General features: G+C 36.2%; 1 protein-coding gene across 2 annotated transcripts in view; it reads left to right on the forward strand.

The window, feature by feature from the left end:
- SLIT2 (slit guidance ligand 2) overlaps positions 1-22,787 on the forward strand; it is a gene marked incomplete at its 5' end in the record, with an annotated part of 271,246 nt that overhangs the window by 220,390 nt on the left and 28,069 nt on the right. For both annotated transcript variants that reach the window (XM_082482340.1, XM_082482341.1), the window contains 7 exons: positions 2,002-2,073; positions 2,301-2,372; positions 3,759-3,830; positions 6,344-6,507; positions 12,144-12,268; positions 12,398-12,495; positions 13,970-14,109. In XM_082482340.1, coding sequence (XP_082338466.1) covers positions 2,002-2,073; positions 2,301-2,372; positions 3,759-3,830; positions 6,344-6,507; positions 12,144-12,268; positions 12,398-12,495; positions 13,970-14,109 — 743 coding nt within the window. The remainder of the gene's footprint in view (positions 1-2,001; positions 2,074-2,300; positions 2,373-3,758; positions 3,831-6,343; positions 6,508-12,143; positions 12,269-12,397; positions 12,496-13,969; positions 14,110-22,787) is intronic.

Here is a 22,787-nt window from a genome sequence, read left to right on the forward strand (position 1 = left end):
GTATGCTTCACAGAGGAATAGCACATAGAGCTGTCGCAACACTTGAATGTAACCCCTTCCGTTTCTCCCGCAATATATGGTTTGATGACTGAAGAAGGGAGCTTGTCCAGAACGCTTACTCCCAACTCTGTCGCTGACTCGCTCTGTGATTTGAGGCAAATCACTAGCTGCTCTGAAATTTATTACCTCTACTTCATGGATGATTTGAATATGCTTTCTGTACCTTGTGAGAGTACAGTGAGAGAAACAGGAAGACTGTCGATGTAAATGGCTGTAATTCCATGGCCTTTGTTAGGACTATAAAAATTTATACCAGCTGAGGTTGCGCTGTGTAACATTCTGAAAGCAGTTTGTGGTTTCATTATAATCAGAATAAAAAGCAGAGGGGTGTAACAAAATCCCTTAAATTTAGAGCTTTGCTACAAAAATTGAAAATGGTTTGACATTCGAAAACAAGAACTTGATTTCCTTTATTTACCCCACGCTAGACAGAAGTGGTCACGGTCACAAATCTGGAAAAAACCTGTTTCCAAAACTTTTTGTATTTTGCAAAGAACAGCAGGAGAATTCCTACAGGACATGTCCGTGGATTGTTTAGGGAAGTTATACAAGATCTAACTTGCAGCACGCAGAAAATATAAACTTTGGAACCTCAGTACAAGAAGTAAGCGTATAGATTGAACTGTGTGCAGTAACAGTATCAGTGGAGACCAGGTATACGTCTAGAGATGAAGCTAATTGGAGGCAGAGGGACAAGGCTTCCATCACAGAGATTAGGTACTCATGGTCTGCTTTTGACAAATGCAATAACTTTACAAAGTTATAGGACAAATCCTATAACTTCACCTCCTAATCAGAAAATACACCCCCCAAACAAATGTAATACAATAAATTATAGATGAACAGTAAATAAAATGCCAGTAAGATGACTATTAACAGTCTCTATTTATCAGACCTTTGGGGCACATTATTGTAATCTCTTCCGATTATCCTCATACTGCTGTTAGGAAGTTGAGAACGTTCCTCAGCTGTGTTTGGAAAAGCAAAACACTATGCATAGTTCTTCTGTGGCCATACGAGGGATTACATGCCAGCCTCCTGAGGTCCAGATTAACAAGGAAAAGTCTTTCTAACTTTTTCTTTCTCTTTTGAATAGATTGCTCAGTTGTATTTGCCTAATATATTTGTTATTATTACAAGTCGGTTGCCTTACATGCTTTCATGAAATTTCAAGCAGAGAAATAGGTATATTGCGTAGCTGTTCTACAGTATTCTTCAGTTAAAACATCAAGGTCCCCTCAGAAACAAACACCACAAAATACAGTAAACAGTAGTGGAATAGTCAACGTAAAATGAAAACCGAAGCACAATATGAGAATAAAGAGCAAGCAGTATTCACATTTAATACAGCTTCTTCAAAGCTTCTTTGAAGCTACCATCTTTGAAGCTACCAGCATACCGCTCCAGCTTCCATCATGCTTATGCTTAAGATTTTATTCATTAAAACACTGAGCAACAAGAAAGATGTTAAGGCTTTCTCTATAAATCTTAGATAGTGTTCTTTATAATAATAGCTCTGGGCTTTGATGTTTTCAGCATATAAGTGTTAAGTAGACTATTAGATGATATTTACTCAGGTGTCATTAGGGACATGACTAGAATGATTTCCACTTTAAAACATCGCTTTCATTTCTATACTTGGGTTCATGTAGGATTGCATTATTAACTCAGTAGCATGATGGACATTGCTGTTGTATAAGAATGCATTGCGCTGCCTTTACATCTGTGTTGAAATGAAAATGCTTTTCATTGATCAAGCTAAACGCTTGCTGGGCTTGTGTATGGCATGTGAAAATAGAAATATGTGCTGCTTTAAATATTGATACCAGTGATGATACTACTTCTACTAATAAAAATAATGTGTCTGTCAGTTTAACTTACAGTGTTTCAGGACTGGGGCAGTCATTTTAAGGTCTGAATTTCTGAATTTATTTTTTATAGAGATTTAAGTAACAACAGAATCAGCACTCTTTCTAATCAGAGCTTCAGCAACATGACTCAGCTGCTCACCTTGTAAGTTTAAACATGTAACAGTGACTCTTTGGAAGCATTACAGTGTTGTTTTTTTTTTGTCTTGGAAAGAAAGGGCATTTAGTTGATATTAAAGCTTGCTTGTTGTGGAGGCTGGAAAATAACTTGTTTCCTAACTAGCTATGTGTGCAAAAGCTGGTTTTGGTCATGCTCTGCATTATTTACAGACTGGCCGGTATACTTGCTGACAGTATTTTATATATTTTCAGAATTCTTAGTTACAACCGCTTGAGGTGTATCCCTGCACGGACTTTTGATGGGTTGAAATCACTTAGGTTGTTGTAAGTATTATTTTTTTAACCATTGCTATTTTCCAGAGTTTTTATTTGTGTACAGCAGATAGCAAATCTGTAGGAAGTTACTAGATTTTCAAATTTACCAAGTTTTTGAGAAGTGATAGTTACGTAGCCTTAAAAGCCTAAGTGGCTTAATTCTGGGGAAGTATGTTCTCAAAATGCTGAACAAGAAGTTATGTGACCCAGGACAACATTGTATATAAAGACATATACTTTTTACTTTTCTGCTTTTTAATCTTGGCTGTATTTCTTTTTTTGTGTTACGTTCTTCCTTGTTGTACGCATTAAAGTCTGACAAAAATGCCATATGCATAAATTCCTAAGTGTATATGAGGGGTTTTTGCCGTTGAATTTTGAATATTTTTATTCCAACAATAAATTTCTTTCTTTCTTCTTTCATTTAATATGGGAGTATTTCCAAAACATCATGGTTAACTATTGAAAATCAGTAAAATTACTTTTTGGTTCCAAGAAAACTTTCCATTTTACCACTAGAAAAAACATGGTTGAAAGAGCACAAAAAGGGACAAAGGAAAATAAAGAATAGTCAGTCTAGTTTACAACTTCAGTTTGTCATTAAGAAAAAAAACTGCAAAATTTCTTTCTCAAAAGTCCCCAGCAGAACATGCAAATTTTGCCTCCATTTGGGTAGTTTATAACCATTTAATAGCTTAGTTGGATTAAATGTCTCCAGCATGGCATTATTTAAGTCTGCTCACATAACTTCAATTATTTTATATAAAGATGGATAATTTCAAGAACTGTAATCCTATATGTGTTAAATATACATGTAACTGAATGAATTTATGGAAAGGGAGGTATATTTTTTGTGCAGGTTTGCTACAGGAGAGATAACGTTAGTCCCGGTATTGATGCTTAATAAAGTCTTCAGTTCTTTAACTTTACTGTCAAATTAGGGCAACAACCTTAATACTTATATTAATGAAAAGTCAATGCCTGTATTTTCTGTGAATCCATGAGAGATTAAAAAAAATATATGAACATAATTAACGGGAATTTCAGGGAATTGCTGAAAAAGTCAGAAATAATAACTCTTCTGCTAACCATAAATCCAGTCAGTACTTTACAGAAGCGTGCCTGCTTTTAGCCACCTTTATTTTTTCAATTTTAAAAGAATCATATTATTAACATTTCTTAGGAAAATCCAGGATGAAAAACAATCAAATGACGAGTAGGCTGCCAGTTAGAGCGTAAAACAAAAACCAAAAACAAAACAGCTGGAAACACTGAGGAACTGGAAGAAAAAAAAAAAATGTGAAAAGCTGAAAACTATTTACAGAAGATGAAATTTGCAAAGTCAGCATGCTGATTTTCATGCATATATATTATTCTGTTTATTCTCTTTTTAAGGTCTTTACATGGCAATGATATTTCTGTTGTTCCTGAAGGAGCTTTTAATGATCTTTCAGCATTATCACACCTGTGAGTATTTAGGCAATAACTGTATTTTTTCATGTTATGTTATGTTATGTTTGGCAAATTTCATGTAGTTGAACAAAGAGGAAATGCGAAGGCCTGCTCTGGAACAAGCTCGTGCATCAGTACAGGCTGGGAAGTGGCCGGAGAGCTCGGCAGAAAAATCCGGGGCCTCCTGGTGGGCAGCAAATTGCACATGTCTGTCACGTGCCCCTACGGCACTGAAGGGTAAAGATGCTCTGGGCTGAATTAGAAAGCGAGCAGCCAGGTGATAGTGGTCAGTCCCCTCTGCTTGGCCCTCCTAAGGCCGCATCCGGAACACGTGTTCAGTTTCTCCGGTCCGAAGCAGATGTGTATGAACCGGAGCAAATCCAGGATAAGGGCAAGGAAGGTGGGGGAGCGGCTGGATCGTGTGAGCTGTGAGTAGAGGCTAAAGGAACTGGGCTTATTTAGCCTGCAGAACGAGATGCCAAGGAGGGACCTAGTAGTCTTTAAGCCTCTAAGGGGATTACAGCAGTGGCGGAGGCAGATTTTTCTCAGAAGCGCACAGCGAAGAATAAGGGTCAACAGTCAGAAGCTGCAACAAGGGAAGTTCGAACTGTGAGGGCGGTTCAGCTTTGGAACAGGTTGCCCAAAAAAGCAGAAGAATCTCCTCTCCATCCCTGGAGATTTTCAGAGCTCAGCTGGACACAGCCCTGGGCGATCCCACTCTGACTTTGAAGTGAGCCCTGCTTTGTGCAGGAGGCGAGACTAGATGACCTCCAGAGCATCTTAAATTATTCTGTGATTTGTGTTGGTGCCTTGACATTAAATAGTTGACGTTAAATAGATGGCATCTGATTTCAGAACACAAGTTGAGGCAGTACTTTTCCTGGTTTTAGTTTTCAGTGGGAACCTTGATTAGAACAAGTTACCTGTCTGTAAACCTCATTGTGTTTATGGATAGTTATTAAATCTTTGCTTGCAATTGACAAGTAGGTTGACTGGTGCCTTTAGATATATCTGGGTTTTATGTTTCTGAACAGATGCAGTTGTTAAAAACTTAATTATCTGTTTCTTCTTCAGTATCGGACATTTACATTTCATTTGCCATTTCTCAGAAACTTAATGATACTGATTAAGCTTTAAGTCATTGATAATTCATTCAAATGCTACTATTAAACTAGCTTATCTGCATGAAATATCAGTAAAACTTACATGGCGTCGATTGTTGTTGCTGTTATTTTTTTCTTAATGGCCACCAGTTATCCCTGTTAACATTCTGATTTTAGCAGAGCAATTGTGTTCTCTCAGTTCAGGCTGACATTTAGTCTTGCAAATATGGGGTGGACAAATGCTAGGTGTTTCTCCTTCCGTGGGAAGCGCCCTATCACTAGGTCTGACTTTTGTTACTGCTCTGACTTAAGCCTGACAGAAGTAGTATATGTATTTTCTTGTGTTCAGCTGGAATTATGTAGCTATAATTGAGAGAGGGCTTCCCGCTCAGTGTGGCAGAAGAGATTATTTCAGCAGTGGTGGTTTCTAGCACCTCTTTTTCCCAAAGATTTTCTTGTATCGCTGGAAGACCCAGTGACCCAAAATTATGGAATAATCCGAAAAAAGTACTGACTGCCATTTGACAGTCATAGACATATGACAGTGTGCATATGTCAAGATTATCTGTTGAAAGTTCTGTGATTATTTTCTTTCTTAAAAGGAATATGAGTACATCTTTATAGAATAGCACAATGCTTCTATCCTCCAAATTAACTACACAACATATCATTGTTCTCAGAGTTTTAAGAGTATTTATAGTTTCTAGCAGAGAAAATAGACACTTAAAAAGCCTTTACAGAAATTATTTCTGAAAATCTCTGGCTAAATTATTTTTTAATTAAAAAAAATCAGGCTTATTTAAAGAAATGGATTTGCTTTCATAATGAAGCAATTCTTATGTAACTACCACAAGGCTGAAATAATGTAGTTTTCTTTACTTATGCAGCAGAGACCTCTTACAGAATTGTGCACATAGCTGTGAGTTCAGTGGGAGAGCTCCAAAGAGGAAATAATTAAATCAAATTTGGAAGCTTAGGAACAGATGGTTTGTACCAGCCTGGGAGCCATAAACTGAAAAGGAAAAAGATCAGGGTGGAACTCTGTGGGGTTGCCTGGGCTGTACTTCGGAAGAAATACTTTATTCTTGTGAACTTAATTTCCCAGTATCAGTTTCATTCTGCTGACGCAGCTGATCTTGGCCGTCACGTACCAAGGGTGAAGAAGAGTGAGTTAGTATTAGCTCTGCAAAGTTCACACATAGTGCGTCTAAGAACAGCTAGGTTTCTAGACCAAGTTCACTACTAACACCGTCTCTTCTTGATTGCGAACCCAAATCCAGACACCTCACGCTCTCACAGTCAATTTGGTGGAGGGAGGGCAGGTTTGTTGTTTGAAGGGGGTTTTGCCAACCTGTTTTCTGGCTTGGCTTTTTAAAAGCAACCATTTAAAACTTTATCCCCTTTTTGTTTGTCTGTTTTCCATAGGGCTATCGGAGCAAATCCTCTTTATTGTGATTGTAACATGCAGTGGCTATCTGACTGGGTAAAATCAGAATACAAAGAACCTGGTATTGCACGTTGTGCTGGTCCTGGAGAAATGGCAGATAAACTTCTTCTCACAACTCCTTCTAAAAAATTTACTTGCCAAGGTACTGTTGTTATTTTTTTCTCTTTGAAGTGTCAATTTTGATTTTTTACAAATAGTTGAGCTATGAAATAAGAGTCTTGTGTGCTCTAAATACGTTTATTATGGCATCTTCACCACCCTTCTTGTCATTCCTCCTCATACGTAGGGATGTAACCATTGGTTCTGTTCAGGAACTGTATTTATTTTAAAGATTTCAGTGCCTATTTATTTTCAAACAGGTGGAGAAAAAAGTCTTTGGACTTACAGTACAGAATTCCTCAGTACATGGATGTACATAGGAACTTGGTGCTGTCTCAGTCATGAACTACTGTTTAAACATCTACACTTCCCTTAGCCAAAGAATGTCCTTTTCCATCAGACTATTTACAATAAAAACTGTAAATACATTCATAATCCTTGCAGTCTGCAATTAATTGCATCAATATGTCCGGAATGCTTCCTCTGATATTTCAAAAGAAAGCATTATAAAAAAAAAAAAAAAAATCACAACACCCACCCTCCCAACCCCCCCAGTAAAAGTAGATAAGGGGATGTGATTACCTCTACAGTGGTCTTGTTCTAAAATGTTGTTATATGGGGAGGTTTCTCAGGGTTTGGACCAAGAGTATTTATCTCCATGTTGGTACCAATGTTGCTGGAATTTCTATCGCGACATATATTATTGTCTGTTAATTCCTAGGTTCTTTTTCTGAACCTTACTATTTTTTGGATAGAAGAGTACTTCTTTTACTCACACGGAGAGAGAACTTGGTTTCACTGTTTGATCTTCCTCTATTCCATCCATTTCTCCCTTCTTAAATATTTTGAAAACAGATGACTTCTGCTGTAGCTTCATTTTTTATGGTCCTGATTTAGAAACATTGAAATCCCCTACTGGGAAAAAAACAAACAAAATTTACAGGTGCTTATACTTGTAAGCCATTACTAAGCTTATAGTTTTTTCTGAAGCGTCAGATAAATATGATCTTAAGCCTTGTAGAAGTAACTTATTCTCACAGTCTAGGTAATCTTCAAGCTATTTTGACTTACTCATCTGTTAATGTATCTTCAAAGGTGGGCTTAATTGCTTTGTAATTTCTTCCTTAAAAAAGCAATGGGACTTTGTCAGTTTGTCTCATCCAAAGTTATGCTTTACTGCGTGTTTGTCGTGGTTTGGCCTCAGCCAGCAACAGAGAACCACGCAGCCGCTCGCACGACTCCCACAGCCGTGGGAAAAATCAGCAAAAAAAGGGCAAAACTCGTGGGTTGAAATATTATAATTTAGCAGAACAGACAAAGGGAAAAAGAAAGAAAGAAAAACAATAACACCGGTAAAGGAATACAAGAACGCGATTACAGTACCGCCACGAAGCGCACCGACCGGACCCGCACCGCCGCGACCCGCCCCCGAGTGGCGACTGACTCCCCCCATCCTTGCCGGAACCAGGACAGTGTTCATCCTATTTAGTCTTCTCTCCTTAGGCTTTCCGTCAAAAAACTTTTTTGTAAACAAAAACTACTGGAACCCATTTTGTTGCTTGTGATGCCAATGAATTGTGTCTCCTTCCGAATCCTTCTTGCGGTTTTTCAACAGTACATCTCTGAGGTCACGCCAGTGTTCATTGCACATGACACTCATCTGCTGCAAAGTCTCATCGTCTGATTTTAGCTAGGACATTTGCTGCCCTATCTGCCAATCTGGTGGTTTTCTCTACAAGCATCCACTGAACGTTATTCAGATATGCTCTGATTACACACTGTTGTAGGGATATAAGTGAAAGAATATTTGCATGGACATGAAGAACCTGTTTGGTTATTTTCCAGCTCTGTCAGTTTAAAAACTGTATCACCCCTGCCTACAATCATGTTTCTGTCAGACAATCCAGAAAATACATCCTACTCCCTCCTGCCCATCAGAAAATATCCTTTATATTATTATGCAGGGTAAGAACTGTATTTGTTTCACTTCCAAAAGTGGAGATCTGGTATTATGGATACCTTTGAGAGAAAATAATTTTCCTGCCACTGTCCTACGAAGATGCTCATAATTACAGATTGCAAATCAGAATGACACGATGGCCCTGTAAGACATTACGTGTCTGTTACTCAAAGATCAGTAATTTTATCTTTTGCTTAAAAATGAACTGCTGAATAGAAATTAGGAAGATGCTATATTCCTATTAGAACCAAAATTTTGGGCTGTGAGTGAGAGGACTAGTCTTGGAATATCTGTTCACGGTCTGCTATTTTGTACGTATTCACAGGTAAAGAGTAGTGTGTAATTCCCTCATCAGTATCCCTGGGTTCAATCGAAAGTGAAATGGATGCTTGACTTTTACTTACATAATGAATAGTTCCCAGTGAAAATGAGCATTTTAAAATGAAGTCTCATCTCGGTTGTAAAGCTCCATAAAATCACTGTACCTTACTCTAATTTTATGAATTCTTTTACTCCAGGAATCATTCCTTAGTATTTTCTTCTTTCAGTTGTTTTTCTACATTTATGGGTGCTTTTTCTTTTTTTGTGCGGCCTCTAACAGTTTCTCAATCTTTTACTTTTACCCCTTTTACCATCCATGCCCTGCTTCTAGAGATTCCAGGGCCTTGTGGTTTTCTGATACCAGGTAAGGTTATAAGTAGATCTGGAATGGGTGATCTGATTAAGAACGGACCTTCTGACCTTCCTTTTGTGTACCTCGAGCAGACTTCTTTCCTAAGACACGCATGTTTACTGTTTGTTTTCCCCTTTGATGAATTTACAGCTGACTCTTCATGATACATAATTTACATATTGTATGAACAACTTTGTTATTTTAAAAGCCTGGGTTTGAGTTCTGAAAATGACCTAACTGAAACAACTGTTTCCACTGCATTGTACTAAAATCTGTGATTTCATTAGCAGCTTTAGGGTAAGTGAATCAGTGTAGATACTGATCTTGAGGCCATATGAAAGAGAGAATAGGAGTCATAAAATGTCAGAGCGCAAAGTTTTTCTTGCAGCGGGTTTCTCCAGAAGCTCATTTTCATAGGGTTTGTGTCATGTTTTTATTCAAAAATGTTAGATAGCTACATGCGTGTGTCTGTTTCTGTCAATAAAATAGGGTTAGGTTTTCACTGTTTACAAAAGAATACTGCATATTTTTTCATTTATTTGAAGGATTTTTCTTCCACTTAGAACTTGTTCAAGAATATATATGTCTACATATGAAAAACTACACAATAGGTTATGAGCCCAATTCTTCTTCATATATGTCTTTTAATGCATGCAAGCAGAAAGAGGAAAGGAACGGTATAGTGCAAATGAAAATAGGTTCCAGAACTGCCTTTCCATTACACTTCAGTAAAAATATCTGAAACATTTCAATTGTTTGATCTTACCATTGAAGAATGATAAGTCAAAATGTTAATTTTTAGTGGAAACTACATACATAATAGCTTGAAATGAACATTTACAGCACAAAATCGGATACGATGTTGTTTACTATCTTGTTGAGACTTAGGTTCCCATTTTCTGGCTCTGTTTTGGAAATGAAATTTAGATTGCTAATCTGTTTGGGAAAATAACCATAGTTACTGGATGTTTTTTAATTCATGCCAAATAATTAGCATTTTATTGCATGAGAAGTAGCAAGAGGATATGATGTTCAGAATAAACAGTCGAGGCATGGAAGCATAGACCTCCAGGCTACAGCACACTGTGACCATTTATTTTTTTAAGTATGTGCCTCTTGCACCGTATTTTTTTCACAGAACCTGTTAATGTACTCTAGTGATAATCAGCAATAGTCTAGAGTATCCAGGCAGGACTTTCTAAACGTTAATTCTATGGTGTTTGTTTCAACTCTTCCACCTCTGCTGTTTGCTGGTCTGACAGAAACTTTAGTCAGGTACAGATCTCTTTCACAATAAGGTAATGAAGACAAGAACAGTCAATGATCCGTATAGATTGTGGTTTTGGCAATAAGCATCTTATCACAGATTACCGTATTCATCCCTTTGGATTTGCTTGCAAACTGTGACACAGAAGGATACCAGCAACTGCAGATTTAAAAAAATAATAAAAAAGAAAAGTCAACCTCTGCTTGCCTGACACCCCCTACTGAATCCTTATAATCACGTGGCTTCCTTCCATGCCAGCTCCTTTACAATGACTTATCTGAGATTAATTTTGTAACGGAAGTTAAGAAATCTAAGTTAAAAAAAAAAACAAAAAACCACAAACAAACAAAAAAAAAACCCAAACAAACAAAAAAAAAACACAAACCCCCATACCTCAGTAAAAATGCCGTTAGCTTGGAAAACTTTGCAGTCTGGCTCATTTTGAGTAAAACCTGTTACGGAGCAATCGGGCAGTTCCACCAGCAGGTCTCAGGAGTTTGGGTTTTGTGTCTACTTGGAAGAAATCACTGGTTATTCCTTAAAATATACAGATCACCTGTGGATAACTGAAGGGGTTTTTTTCATAGGTGAAATGTGAAGTCAAGCTGGAGGCAGTAATGTCATCAGGCAACAGAGCTGGAGATAGTAGAGAATGTATGTTCGTTCTCTTCATAGGCATTTGGCCAAGTCACCCATTTTCTCTTCCGGTAATCAAACTTTTTTCTGTCACAGAGCATATGAAAATGAATTCTTATTTATACACAGGTAATTTCTAATTTTTAACAAATAGCCAGTGATTTCTTTGGTTGTTTGACACAAACACACCCACACACCAAAAAAGTTATGGTTCCTAATCTGAAAATTCACCACAAAAAGACTGTATTAAAATTGTAAAAAAAAAACCCAGAAAAATAAATAAATAGCTCAAAAATATTTATGAAATAGGGGGTAAGACTTACGTAGGCCAAATCTCTAAGGCCAATCTTCTGAGACTTAAGATTTTGTCAATATTGATTTCTGAATTCTGTCATTATAACCATTAATATAAGAAACTACGCTGCAAGCATGGATTGCAGCCCCCATTTGCACATAGAGACATGGTACAGTTTGCATTATTTGTCGGCTCAACTAATGCAGTAATGCACGGAACTGCGGCTGACTCCATAAGGAAGCAAGGTGCAATATAGAGCTATTTACGGGGAGATAGCTTGAACAAGGCAATTTACATTATAATTCACAGATATTCAACCAGTCTACAGGTAATTTTAGTGGTTCGTTTTGCCATCTCTGTGATCGTGTAGATAAAAAATAAATGAAAACAAAAATACATTAAAAATAGTGTTCTCAGAAATACCATCAAGGGAAGGATTGCAAACTGTGATAGCCCTTTTTCTCATAGGCAGTTTTTACTTCCTAAAGAGACAAAAGCTGAAATTGTATTTTTTGTTTTGTTAATACAAAGGAATGGTAATTATCATGGATCAGAACTGGTACAGATTTCAGAGAATAGGGATACGGGAATGACTTTGGGGTCAGATTCTTTGGAAAAAAAAAAAAACAAAACAAACAAAAAAAACCCCAAACCAACAAAATACAGCCCCAAATTTATTTAGTCATGTCAAAAGAATGAAGGACAGCCCAGCATTCCATTCATATAGAAACACCACAAAGTCTAAAATATAAATTTCATTTTACAATTTAAAGCAACATGGCAGATATATCCTGTCGAATACAAATTATTAGTTGTCTGTTTCTGACTATCCAATTTGTATTTTTAAGGGCCCGTGGATGTTAATATTCTTGCTAAGTGTAACCCCTGTTTATCAAATCCGTGTAAAAATGATGGAACCTGCAACAACGATCCAGTTGACTTCTATCGATGTACTTGTCCATATGGTTTCAAGGTAGGTACTGAATGAAGAGGAAAAAGCTTACTGGAATGTTAGCTTCTCCTTAACAAACTTTTTTATTTGTCTCCGTTCCACTAGTGTCTGTATTTTCTTCTTAAATTATAATTGTTGTTTCCTGCATAGGGTCAAGACTGTGACATCCCCATTCATGCTTGCATTAGTAACCCGTGCCACCATGGCGGAACTTGTCATTTGAAAGAAGGAGAAAAAGATGGTTTCTGGTAGGTTGGTTTCAATTGTAGTAACAGTACTGTGGTTTATATGCTGAAAAAATGTTGGTGTTAATCTTTGGTTTCTCTGTGTTTGCTGGTAAGTGCACCACAAAGGCAGATTTTCAGCGCTTCTGAAGTTTTCAGAACATGTCGTTGTCCTTGGAAAGCTTCTAAAGCTTTGAAACCGTTAAAAACAATAACAAATGATTGTGATTAGTTGAGGCATATCAGGTCAAGACAACATAGTATTGACTTCATTATGCTAATTAATAGCTAGCTGGATCCCTGCTGAAAAAATCTCACAATTCATCTGTTGTCGTGTGTATTACTTCAACAGACAGCATGTAAATGATAAAATGTAAATCCCAGTGAAACAGAAAATTAATGATTCATTTGAAACTCGCTATGCCAGCAGATAAACATGCTGTGAGCATTTTTAATCTTGAGTTATTTAATCACACAGTACAATTACTCCAGATGTACTTCATGAATTATGAAATAAAGTTCTTTAGCATTCTTATGTGAAATTATTAGTCATTTAATAATCTAGACCTCAAGCTTGTTAGAAATGACACTTCAGAAAGATACAATTCATTATCCTGCAATTCATTATGACATTATTCTTATTTTTAAATCCAAATTCTGCCCAAAGATGAAATAGTTTTCTATTAAAAATTAAGCATATACATCTTAATACTATGCCTCTTGAATTTAAAGTGACATAGTCATGTCTTCAGAATTTGACCTTTTTCATTTATTTGTTTAAACACTACACATTTTGGAAATCAAAGCAATCTTTTAGTGAAAGCTGCAGAAATTATAGATAGTGCATATTATGAGAAAATGTATGTGAAGTCATGTTTGAGTGATCTTTTACATTTACTATCTATTTTGATGTGTTTGTTTTGTATAAATGTACTTAAAAGTTAAAAAAAATACTGTTTCAAAGAGTTTATACAGGCTTTGTTTTTATATGTTAATGCATGTACTGTGCCCGGAACGTTAAACAGAGATGTATATTGGTGCTTTTAACTGAATGGTAGCGGAATACTACTATTACATACTAATCCCTGATCGCGCAGTCTTTTCCATGTGTTTAACTTTAAAAAAACAAAAGGATCACTTTCCATAAGAAATATATTCTAATCTTATAATATAAAGGTAGCATGCTTTTCAAAAGGAACGTTCAGTGATTTAATTTAAGAAGCTCCTTAAACTAAAGAGTAAGGCACAAATTTAGAAGCCCTTTTTCTGTAATCTAAAATATGAAAAAATATTTTGATTACACTTATTATATTTTTTTTTACATTACATCAACCGTGTTCCTTTATGGGATAGTGACTATGAATTTTTTACATTACATCCACCATGTTCCTTCATGGGATAGTGATTATGAATTTTTGAACCTATTAATTAAAGAACTTCTCATCTGATCTCCCCAGTTAAAATGTCCACGTGTTTAGTTTTGTTTTCTGTATTACAGGTGCACTTGTGCAGATGGATTTGAAGGTGAAAACTGTGAAGTAAATGTTGATGACTGTGAAGACAATGACTGTGAAAACAATTCTACTTGCGTGGATGGAATTAACAACTATACTTGCCTTTGTCCACCTGAGTATACAGGTAGGAGTATAAGAGAAAGTACAGGTAATTCAAGAATTCCTAGCAGAACAGTAATATTTTTCAGTTTGTAGGTGAATTAGTGGTTACACTACAGTTGACTTAAAGCCAGGTTTCCCTCCGTATTTTTCTCCTGTATGGTTTGTAGTCAAAAGTAGACTTAATGCCCACTCATTAATTCCTTTACCTAAGAGATCATTCAAAATGTGCCCCTCCCTACTGTTCACCTAACCCAGACACCCCAGCGAAGAACCTCTGTAGCTATAGAAATCTGGAAACTATTCTGCTTTTATCCTCTATACCTCACATTACTTACAGGGCAGAAAGGGATCTGTCTGTGCCAGCGGGGGAACTGAATTTGGCAGCCCTGGAGGCTCTCCTGCCCTCTGTTAGAAACATCAATGCAGAGTGTGATGCTTTCTGTTCTAGCACACACACACAAAAAAAGAAGAAACATTAGAGAGTGTCTAATTATTTGTTTCTATGAGTTGGCAGCCGGGCCAAAGTATTCCCCTCTCTTTGAGACAGAGGGTCTCTTGCTTGCTGTCATCATCTCTGTGGGAATGGAGGATAATTAGAACAGCAACACTGGAGAACAAGAAGTAGGATCTGTTGTTTACGTTGATCTGTTTTATAGTTTTTCTAACTAGACAGATGTATTTTCTGTCAGCTAGTTGACCACTAGGAGAACACAGAGCTTAAATCCACAAAACCACGATTTGAAACGCATAAAAAAGAAACATAAACCCCACCATAACGTGAGAATTAACTCTACTCAGTCATCCTATATCTTTAATCTATCGATGAAATTGGAGCTCTGGAAAACTGGGAGGAGAGGTGAATTCCTGAATTAATTTCATTTTTTGAAAACACAGTTAACTCCTTTTTAATCGAAGGTGTTTCCGTCATTAGTTCTACAACCTATTGGATTGCTCAAATGTTTTAGCATATTCAGATTTAAAGTCAATATTTAAATCATGGAAACCCACAGTAAGTCAAGATGATAGAACACAAGAAATACAACTTCATAACCTAATATATGTATTCGTCCAGTACTTATGCTGGGTAAACGTTTGGTAGAAATTTCCCCATACAGATTAAGCTACAATACCTACAGCAATACACGTTAAAAGAATAAGTACCCAGAGTAAGACTTGTAATAATAAGTGGATGATCCACATCTGGAAGATCAAACATAATTTTCTGCTTAGACAAAATACTGTTTTGCCGAGTACTGATACCTTAATACCTAAGAGCAATTGACAATTCAAGCCTTAGAAACAAATATAACCGGTAACAGCATCAACGAGTATTTCTCCTGTAAGTAATATCTCGGGTATATATGTGAGTTAAGCTTCAGCTACCCCCGGGATCAGTTGCTATCTCCTTTAAAAATGGGATCAGCTATTTTACTGTATAGGCTGGAGGAAAGCAAACCGAAGTCATATCAGTCCAGTATTGCTGTTCAGTGGCTTCATGCTAAGAGATTTCATACATCTGTTGGATAGCTGACAATTCATTTCCAAGCGCATTCCTCCTCTGCAGCTTTGCAGGTGTCCTTCATTTCTTCATTTTTGACAGTTGCTCTAGGTGCATTTAACTGCTAAAGAGCTTGCTGTATTCACAGTATGCCACGGGAAGGACTGTTTTGTATTAAATATCCACGGAGTGAATACAAAGGCTTGTTTATACATGCTAACCTAAAATTTTGATTAAGTGTGCCTCTGGCTTTTCTGTAGTATTGTAATTGAAATGCATGTTTTACATTTACAATTGAAACAGCAATTGTAGCATTTCTTTATACATCTGTATGGTTAGAGCAAAAAAGTAGAGCGTAAACATTGGTAAAATTTTTGATGTTTGCATTGCAGTTGTGCTTCTTTAGTCAAACTACAAGAAAGCGTATTTTTTAATTTGATTCATAATTGTGCATAATTCTAAAAGGAAAATACTATAAATTTACATGGCAAGTGGTTTTGTTTGCTAACTGTAATTCTTTCAGAAAATCAGATTTGCTTTTACAGATGCAATGCCTACTCATAATTGCTACTGAAGTCAGTAGGTCATGTGAGCAGGTGAGAATCTTCTCACTAGCTCAAAAATCAATCAAAAGAATCTACTTGTAATCAGTAAGTTTAGCTGTTCTATTTTTTAAAAAATGTTGAGAATTTACACTATCTTATCAGATTATTTTCAACCCCTTACCAAAAACAAAGGCACATTTATTTCTTTAAACATACACCAGAGCCTCAACTCATTTTATAGATAAGTTGGGCAAAAATTGTAAGAAAAGATCAGGTTTTTCATTCCACAGGATACAGTACAGAATTCTACAATGTACTATCTATCTTACAAGCATGTGAGGATAGGACATAATGTGTGAAATCCTAAATCCTTTTTGAGATTAATTGTAAGGAGAAAATATGAAACATTGAGCTAGTCAAGGGGTCTTCACGTCTGTCATCCTTGATCTTACATAATAATGAAATAACCTTCAGTGTTAAGAATTAGACTGACAGTAATCTGGACGCATCAGGATCTAGAAATGGTGGTGTTCAGAATAAAAAGTAATCCTACAGTTGCCTCAAGTGTGTATGAGGTACCAAATTATTTATAGGATTATTTTTTTCTCTGCCCTATGGCCTGATTTGAAAGTTAAATAACAGAATCCCTGTCCAGTATGGATACAGTGATTTTGACGAGGAACTTTGTAAACATTTGGATTTTGGTATCTGTTCTAACAGGTTCAAATCAGATATGCATGCTGCTAGTGTGTTTTTTTTTTATGACAGGTATTTTTCACTAAATGAATTCATGTACTAGCTGGGCAAAAGTAGGTTAACGATCAGGAAAACGGGCTATATATTCAGTAGGTAACAAGATTTTTAAATTCAGAGATACTTATCTCTATCTCAGAAAGTCCCTGGACTGTAAGTTGCTGGAGACTGGGACGGTATACATACCAGGAAAATACCACCGTAGGCTTGTCCTATTCTCTTCTAATTCTGTTGGCAATACTTTGAATTGTCTGTGTTCAAGATGTCACAGCATATATGTACTGAATGTGGAAGTGCACCAGCCCACAATATTTTTCGGGGTGAATGGTTATCTGCAAATAGCTCGGTATAAGGAAAAAGTCAGCTGAAACCTGCTGGTATGAAATGTAAATCATTCTTCTTTAAAGTTTCATTTTCATGTGGAGGGCTTGTTAGAATCTCAAACTAACTCTGAAAATACATAGAAAATCTATGAAAACTGTTGTAAAGAATGGTGCAGTCGCTTTTTGACTTTTCTAACAATCCCTTGAAAATTGACACTTCCCAAGTACGCAGTGTCGATTTAAAAACAGACAATCAAAAAAGCTTAATACGTTGTTTCTTAGGAATCAGGAATCCATTTTTCTCTGCCTCAGTTAAGTTTCACAATTACCTCCAGAATTACAGGTGGAAAGACAGAGAATGGTATTTGCACTGTACTAAGAGCTTTCTTAAGATCACAGACTGTAACTGTGAGGCGACAGTAAGCAAACGGAATCAGCGGATGCTCAGGGTGTCCGATGAAACCCAGAGAAATAAAACGTTTAAAATACATCCCTATGTCCTGCACTCTTTAACCTCGCTACTCTCTTAACGTTATCATCTCCTTTATTTTAACCTCAGTCTGGTAAACTTCAGGTCATTTTATGTACGTTCTCTAGATTACAGACGCTCATTTCTCTTGCTCATTATCATCAGTCATTAGATCACAGATCGAATTGATCCAGAAGTAAAACCTTTCTTATGCCACCAGTGGCGTGGACTTCTTACCTTTTCTGTTTGTTTTGCTCTGCTGTAGGTGAGGCTCTGAAGCTTGCTTCATTTTGCTATACCAACCTCTCTGCTGCTATAGTTGTGCATTAGCTTAATGTGCTATGCTGTTGTATTACAATGTAAAAAGTCTCTTGTCTCTTCTGTCTTTGTCACTGCAAGCTGCTAATCTGAATGAAGTGGAAAAAGGTCAGTCGTCTTTTAAGCCTATTTTCACTTACTTTGGTTTCTCACTTTCCTTTCCTTAAAGGTGCATGGATTTCAGTTCTTGCAAATGATCGAATAAATCGTATGTAGGTATAATTTAGGAAGCTCACTGCAAATCCTCAAATTGGGCACTTGGCTCTTGCTGTGAACGCGTGTCCAAAGAATGTCGTTGAAGGTGCAGATCGCTGTGCAGGAGTACTTTAATACTACCTTCATTGCCTTTTTTTCAGATGTATTAAAAATTTGTGCAGCCACCGATAGGACTAACAAAAAAGTTTACATGGTGGTCTTCTGAAATCTTTATTCTCATCACCTTAAAGACATACCTTGGTTCCGTTCTAATATATTCTCTGTTTTATACCACTGTTTTGCTTTAATTACTTCGTTAGATGATGATACTGGAAAACACGCTGGAGTGTAAAAAGGCAATCTTTTGCTCATCATTTCTGTGGCCTGTTTTTGCTGTAAATATCTAAAGAAACTGAAATGACCACATTAAGCTAAGACTATGGTATAAGAAAGGTAATAGTGGAGAGATTTATGACAGTAGCTTTGGGTGTTCCTGATTTTTAATTTTTTTTTAAGTTTCTGCCTAACACCTATCTTAGTAACAGAGATAAACTATCTTCTGTACAATCTGATCGTCTATACAATCTGAGAGCTAACGTAATCAGTGATGACATATTTATGAAGTTACATATTAGTTTTAAAAGCAAACGAATCATCTTATAGTATATTTACCATTAATTTAATTTGATAAATATTTTGTGCAGTCTGTAAAGCGATATAATATTTCACTAGTAATAAAAATGTGTTCATTATCTGCGAAATAACATGTTGAGCAAGGCTGCAATTATGCCCTCTATGATGATTAATTTAGACATCTGATGAATAATTCTTACAGCTTAAACTCGGAGCCTAAATTCTCTCTGTAAATGATGGAGAGAACAAGACATTTCCAGAAAATGATTCCAACCACAGGTGTTCCACTCTTAAAGCTATGTTCCATTTAGACATGTTGCCATATTTGCATTTTATTATTACTTATCTGGACAGCAAAGGTAGCCTCCTGTTTCTCTTTCCCCTTGTCACTTCCTAAGTTATCTTTTCTTCATTGTTCTATTACTATCACAGTATGAAACTGGGTGATTTTGTAAAAGAGTACTTGTCCCTCAAAAAACTAGGAAAAGTGCAAACTCAGTATAAATAAATAGAAATGTTGAGTTCTTTGTTATTCTTATTTTTAGTTAAAAAAAAAAAAAAACACAACAAAGCCAAGCAGATGACAATAACTAGTTCAACATCTGCGATTCACTTTGTTGCTGATTTCCAGTAGTGTAAATTCCAGAATTTTAGGATTTACTTCTGGAAATTAATAGAAAAACTTAATTTCTATGTTCATGAAAAATAGCTTTTCAAATGGAATGTAAAGGGAAGATGCTACTATGAAGAGACTCAAGTCTCCATTTCAAGTTGAAGCAGCTGTTACCTGTGTATAGTTAGTCCTGCTGGTAGTTTAAATGTCTTTAAATGTGATTAAACAAACAAATTATCAAACAGCCAGTGGATGTGAACTAAGTTCAGCATCAAAATTAAGCAGATGTGTGTGATGCATACTTGTATTAGCTTGCCAGCTGAACATGAAAGTTATTAATGGTCTATAAGTCGCTTGGAGCATCAGTCAGTTTTGTCATGCCAGACATCTTTTGAATTGTGACAGCAATAGGGGGAAAAAGGGGATCCTTGTAAGTAATTATCTCAGTTTAGGCAAGCCATAGACTCAGATATTTATATATGTATACGTTTCAAAACTTCGTTACGTGGCCTTCTTGCTACTACACTAAAGAAGTCGAGTTACTACTTTCAATTCACTTGGTAATCAAATAAGTACCTGCCTAAAATTTAAGCATGCAAGTAATCAAATGCAAATTGTTTCATATCAAACTTGATAAAAAGTTTATTTCATTAAATCGGGATCATAATCCTCATTCTTTTAAGAACTACACGTAAGTGTTACAGCATCTTAGGATAAAGAGATAGCTTTGCTACTCTTGCTTTTCATCACTCGTAAGATTTTCTGTTTCATCTAGCTTAATATACTTCAAATGACTATCCTATATTAAAACCTCAAGCATTAAAGTAATTTTACTGCATTTTCATAACGGATGAATATACATGATACCCTTGGCAAGCTGCGCTACCTGCTACTAGTTTGATCACTGCCATTACTGCTTCTGGTCTATAATCTATCCTTTTGTTTTCCTTAATTGTCTTAAAGCTTACCTACCTTAAAGTTACTATTTCTTTGTTATTGCCAAACAGCATATATAGAACAACCAGAAATGTTAGACTAAATAAGCACTATCTTACACCAAGATCCGCAATCATGGGGGATAGAGAACAGAGTTAATCAACAGTGAAAGATCGGAACAGTCCAGCAATGAATCAGATCTAGAATTTGATTTCAAAATTAAATTCCAGCAAAACGTTCAGACTTGTGGTTATAAACTGCATCCTAATGTGACTGTGAACTTTTTTAATTATAAACAACTTTGTCCATCATATAGTAGATATTTTTTGTCTTTTCTGAATAATGAACTCAAGACTAAATAATTTATGTTGTCTACTGTTCATGAAACTCAAGACTTCATCAAAACGCAGCACTTTTCTTTTTGTTAAATGGCACTGACATCTTCCAACCACTCCTACACTCTATTGGCTGTTTGAGTGAGAAGTAATTAAACAGAGACCTCCAGTCAAAGACTCAGATAGCGATACCTAATTGATAAAACATAAATACTGCGGAAGTTGACTCACAATATGTCACAACCAAGCTCAGAAGCTGGAATGAACATATATGTACACATATAAAAACCTGCTATTCTAGCAATTACCAGTAAGTCCATAATATATATTTGTTGTTTTAGCTTTGGAACGGCGAATAAGTCTTGTAGCAAAAAACTTATTTTTATAATTAAATTTAAAATTTATAATTAAAATTAAAACGGACTATTCTTTCTTTCGCATTCTGTGTCTAGTTTTTATTCTAATATCATACTCAGCTTTGCACTAGTGATTTTAGGCTTGTTTCTTCAGTAGGCTTGCCTGTAATTAGCAATGTGCTATTATATTCAGAAGCCCGTGTCCATTTGTGTTAGAGCTCTCCTCTTCATTCAGAAATATAGTGGCTGACATTGCTTTCTTTGACTGTATTTTGAATTTATTGCTCAATTATTCAAAATAACAATGATGTAAACCCTTTTTCACCTCATTGCATTGTTCCTCATTATTTGTTGTACTACATGTCTTTATATATTGGAAAATCTGGAGTTAAGGGTCTGTTCAGCCTTGAGAAAAGATTTTTATCACCATGTTCCAGTACTTAAAGGTTGGCCAGAAAAAAGATGGAGACTCCCTTTTTACAAGGAGTCACATGGAAAAGACAAGGGGTAATGGATACACGTTATTCCTGGGGAGATTCCGATTGGACAAGGAGGAAAATTTTTCGCAATGAGAACAATTAGCCATTGGAATAATCTCTGCAGGGAAGTGGCTGATTCCCCAATGTTGGACACTTTTAAGATTCAGCTGGACAGGGTGCTGGGCCATGTTGTCTACACCGTGCTTTTGCCAAGAAAGGTGGGACCAGGTGATCCTTGAGGCCCCTTCCAACGTGGTATTCTGTGACTCTGTGATTAAGTTTTTCTGTGATTTATAATCTCATCAAGTCATAAGAGTGAACAAACATACACAGAGGAAACACAAAATGACCTGTGAGTCTAGCAAACTTATAACTTTGGTTGTTAATCAAGGATTACACACAATTAATCATCAGTATTTGTCTGGCTGTTTAAGTCTGCACCATCCTCTATATCTAGCTGCAAAATCTCAGTAAATATTCCAGCCTTGACCTTGGAGGGTTGTGTTCATTTGGACTGTGCCGATCATGCAGAGTTCCGCTGGTTGCAGTGCTACTCCATACCAGAATCCAGACTCCCTAGGTTAATTAAGCAAGATGTCTTATGAAAAGAGTTATTGCTGGTTCTAATTAAACTTTGGAAGCTTCTCACAGGATTTTTGACACTTTATCCACTGCTTATTTTTAAACAAACTAGTCTGTTGCTTATTTTCCTACATACAGAAATGTTCCCGTCTTTCAAAAACATGATTACTTAGCCGAGCTCTTACAGAGCCTCAGTTACAATATTATTAGATGAATAAAAGAATGTACACACACATTGGTGTCAAGCTTCCCTGAATTGAGACATTTGTTTCACAGTCTTTTTTCATTATTTTGAAGTATGTTTTTTTTAAAACATTGTATTATGCTTTCCAAATCAGGGAACTCTCTAAGATTTCCTCCCAGTAAAGCCAAGGAGCCTAACTTGGTACATCTGATATTTCCTTCAACGAGTGTTTCACTTTCACCACTATCTTTTCATTTCAACAAAATTACTTTCTCCCCTTCACCTTATCTCAGTTAAATTCTGAATAACAAATTGGTTATTCAGTATGCTAAAAGAGATGTTGCTTTACCAGGAAACTATTCTTCGGTGGTTCAGATTCCATGTCACATATTTTTACTTACTTTTTCTATTAACATGTTTGGTTGTGAGAACGCTCCAGTCAGAATATAAATCTGTTAACGGTACAAATGAAGACCTTGCA

The sequence above is a fragment of the Vanellus vanellus genome (assembly GCF_965231255.1).
Source record: "Vanellus vanellus genome assembly, chromosome: 4".
In the NCBI taxonomy this organism is placed as follows: domain Eukaryota; kingdom Metazoa; phylum Chordata; class Aves; order Charadriiformes; family Charadriidae; genus Vanellus; species Vanellus vanellus.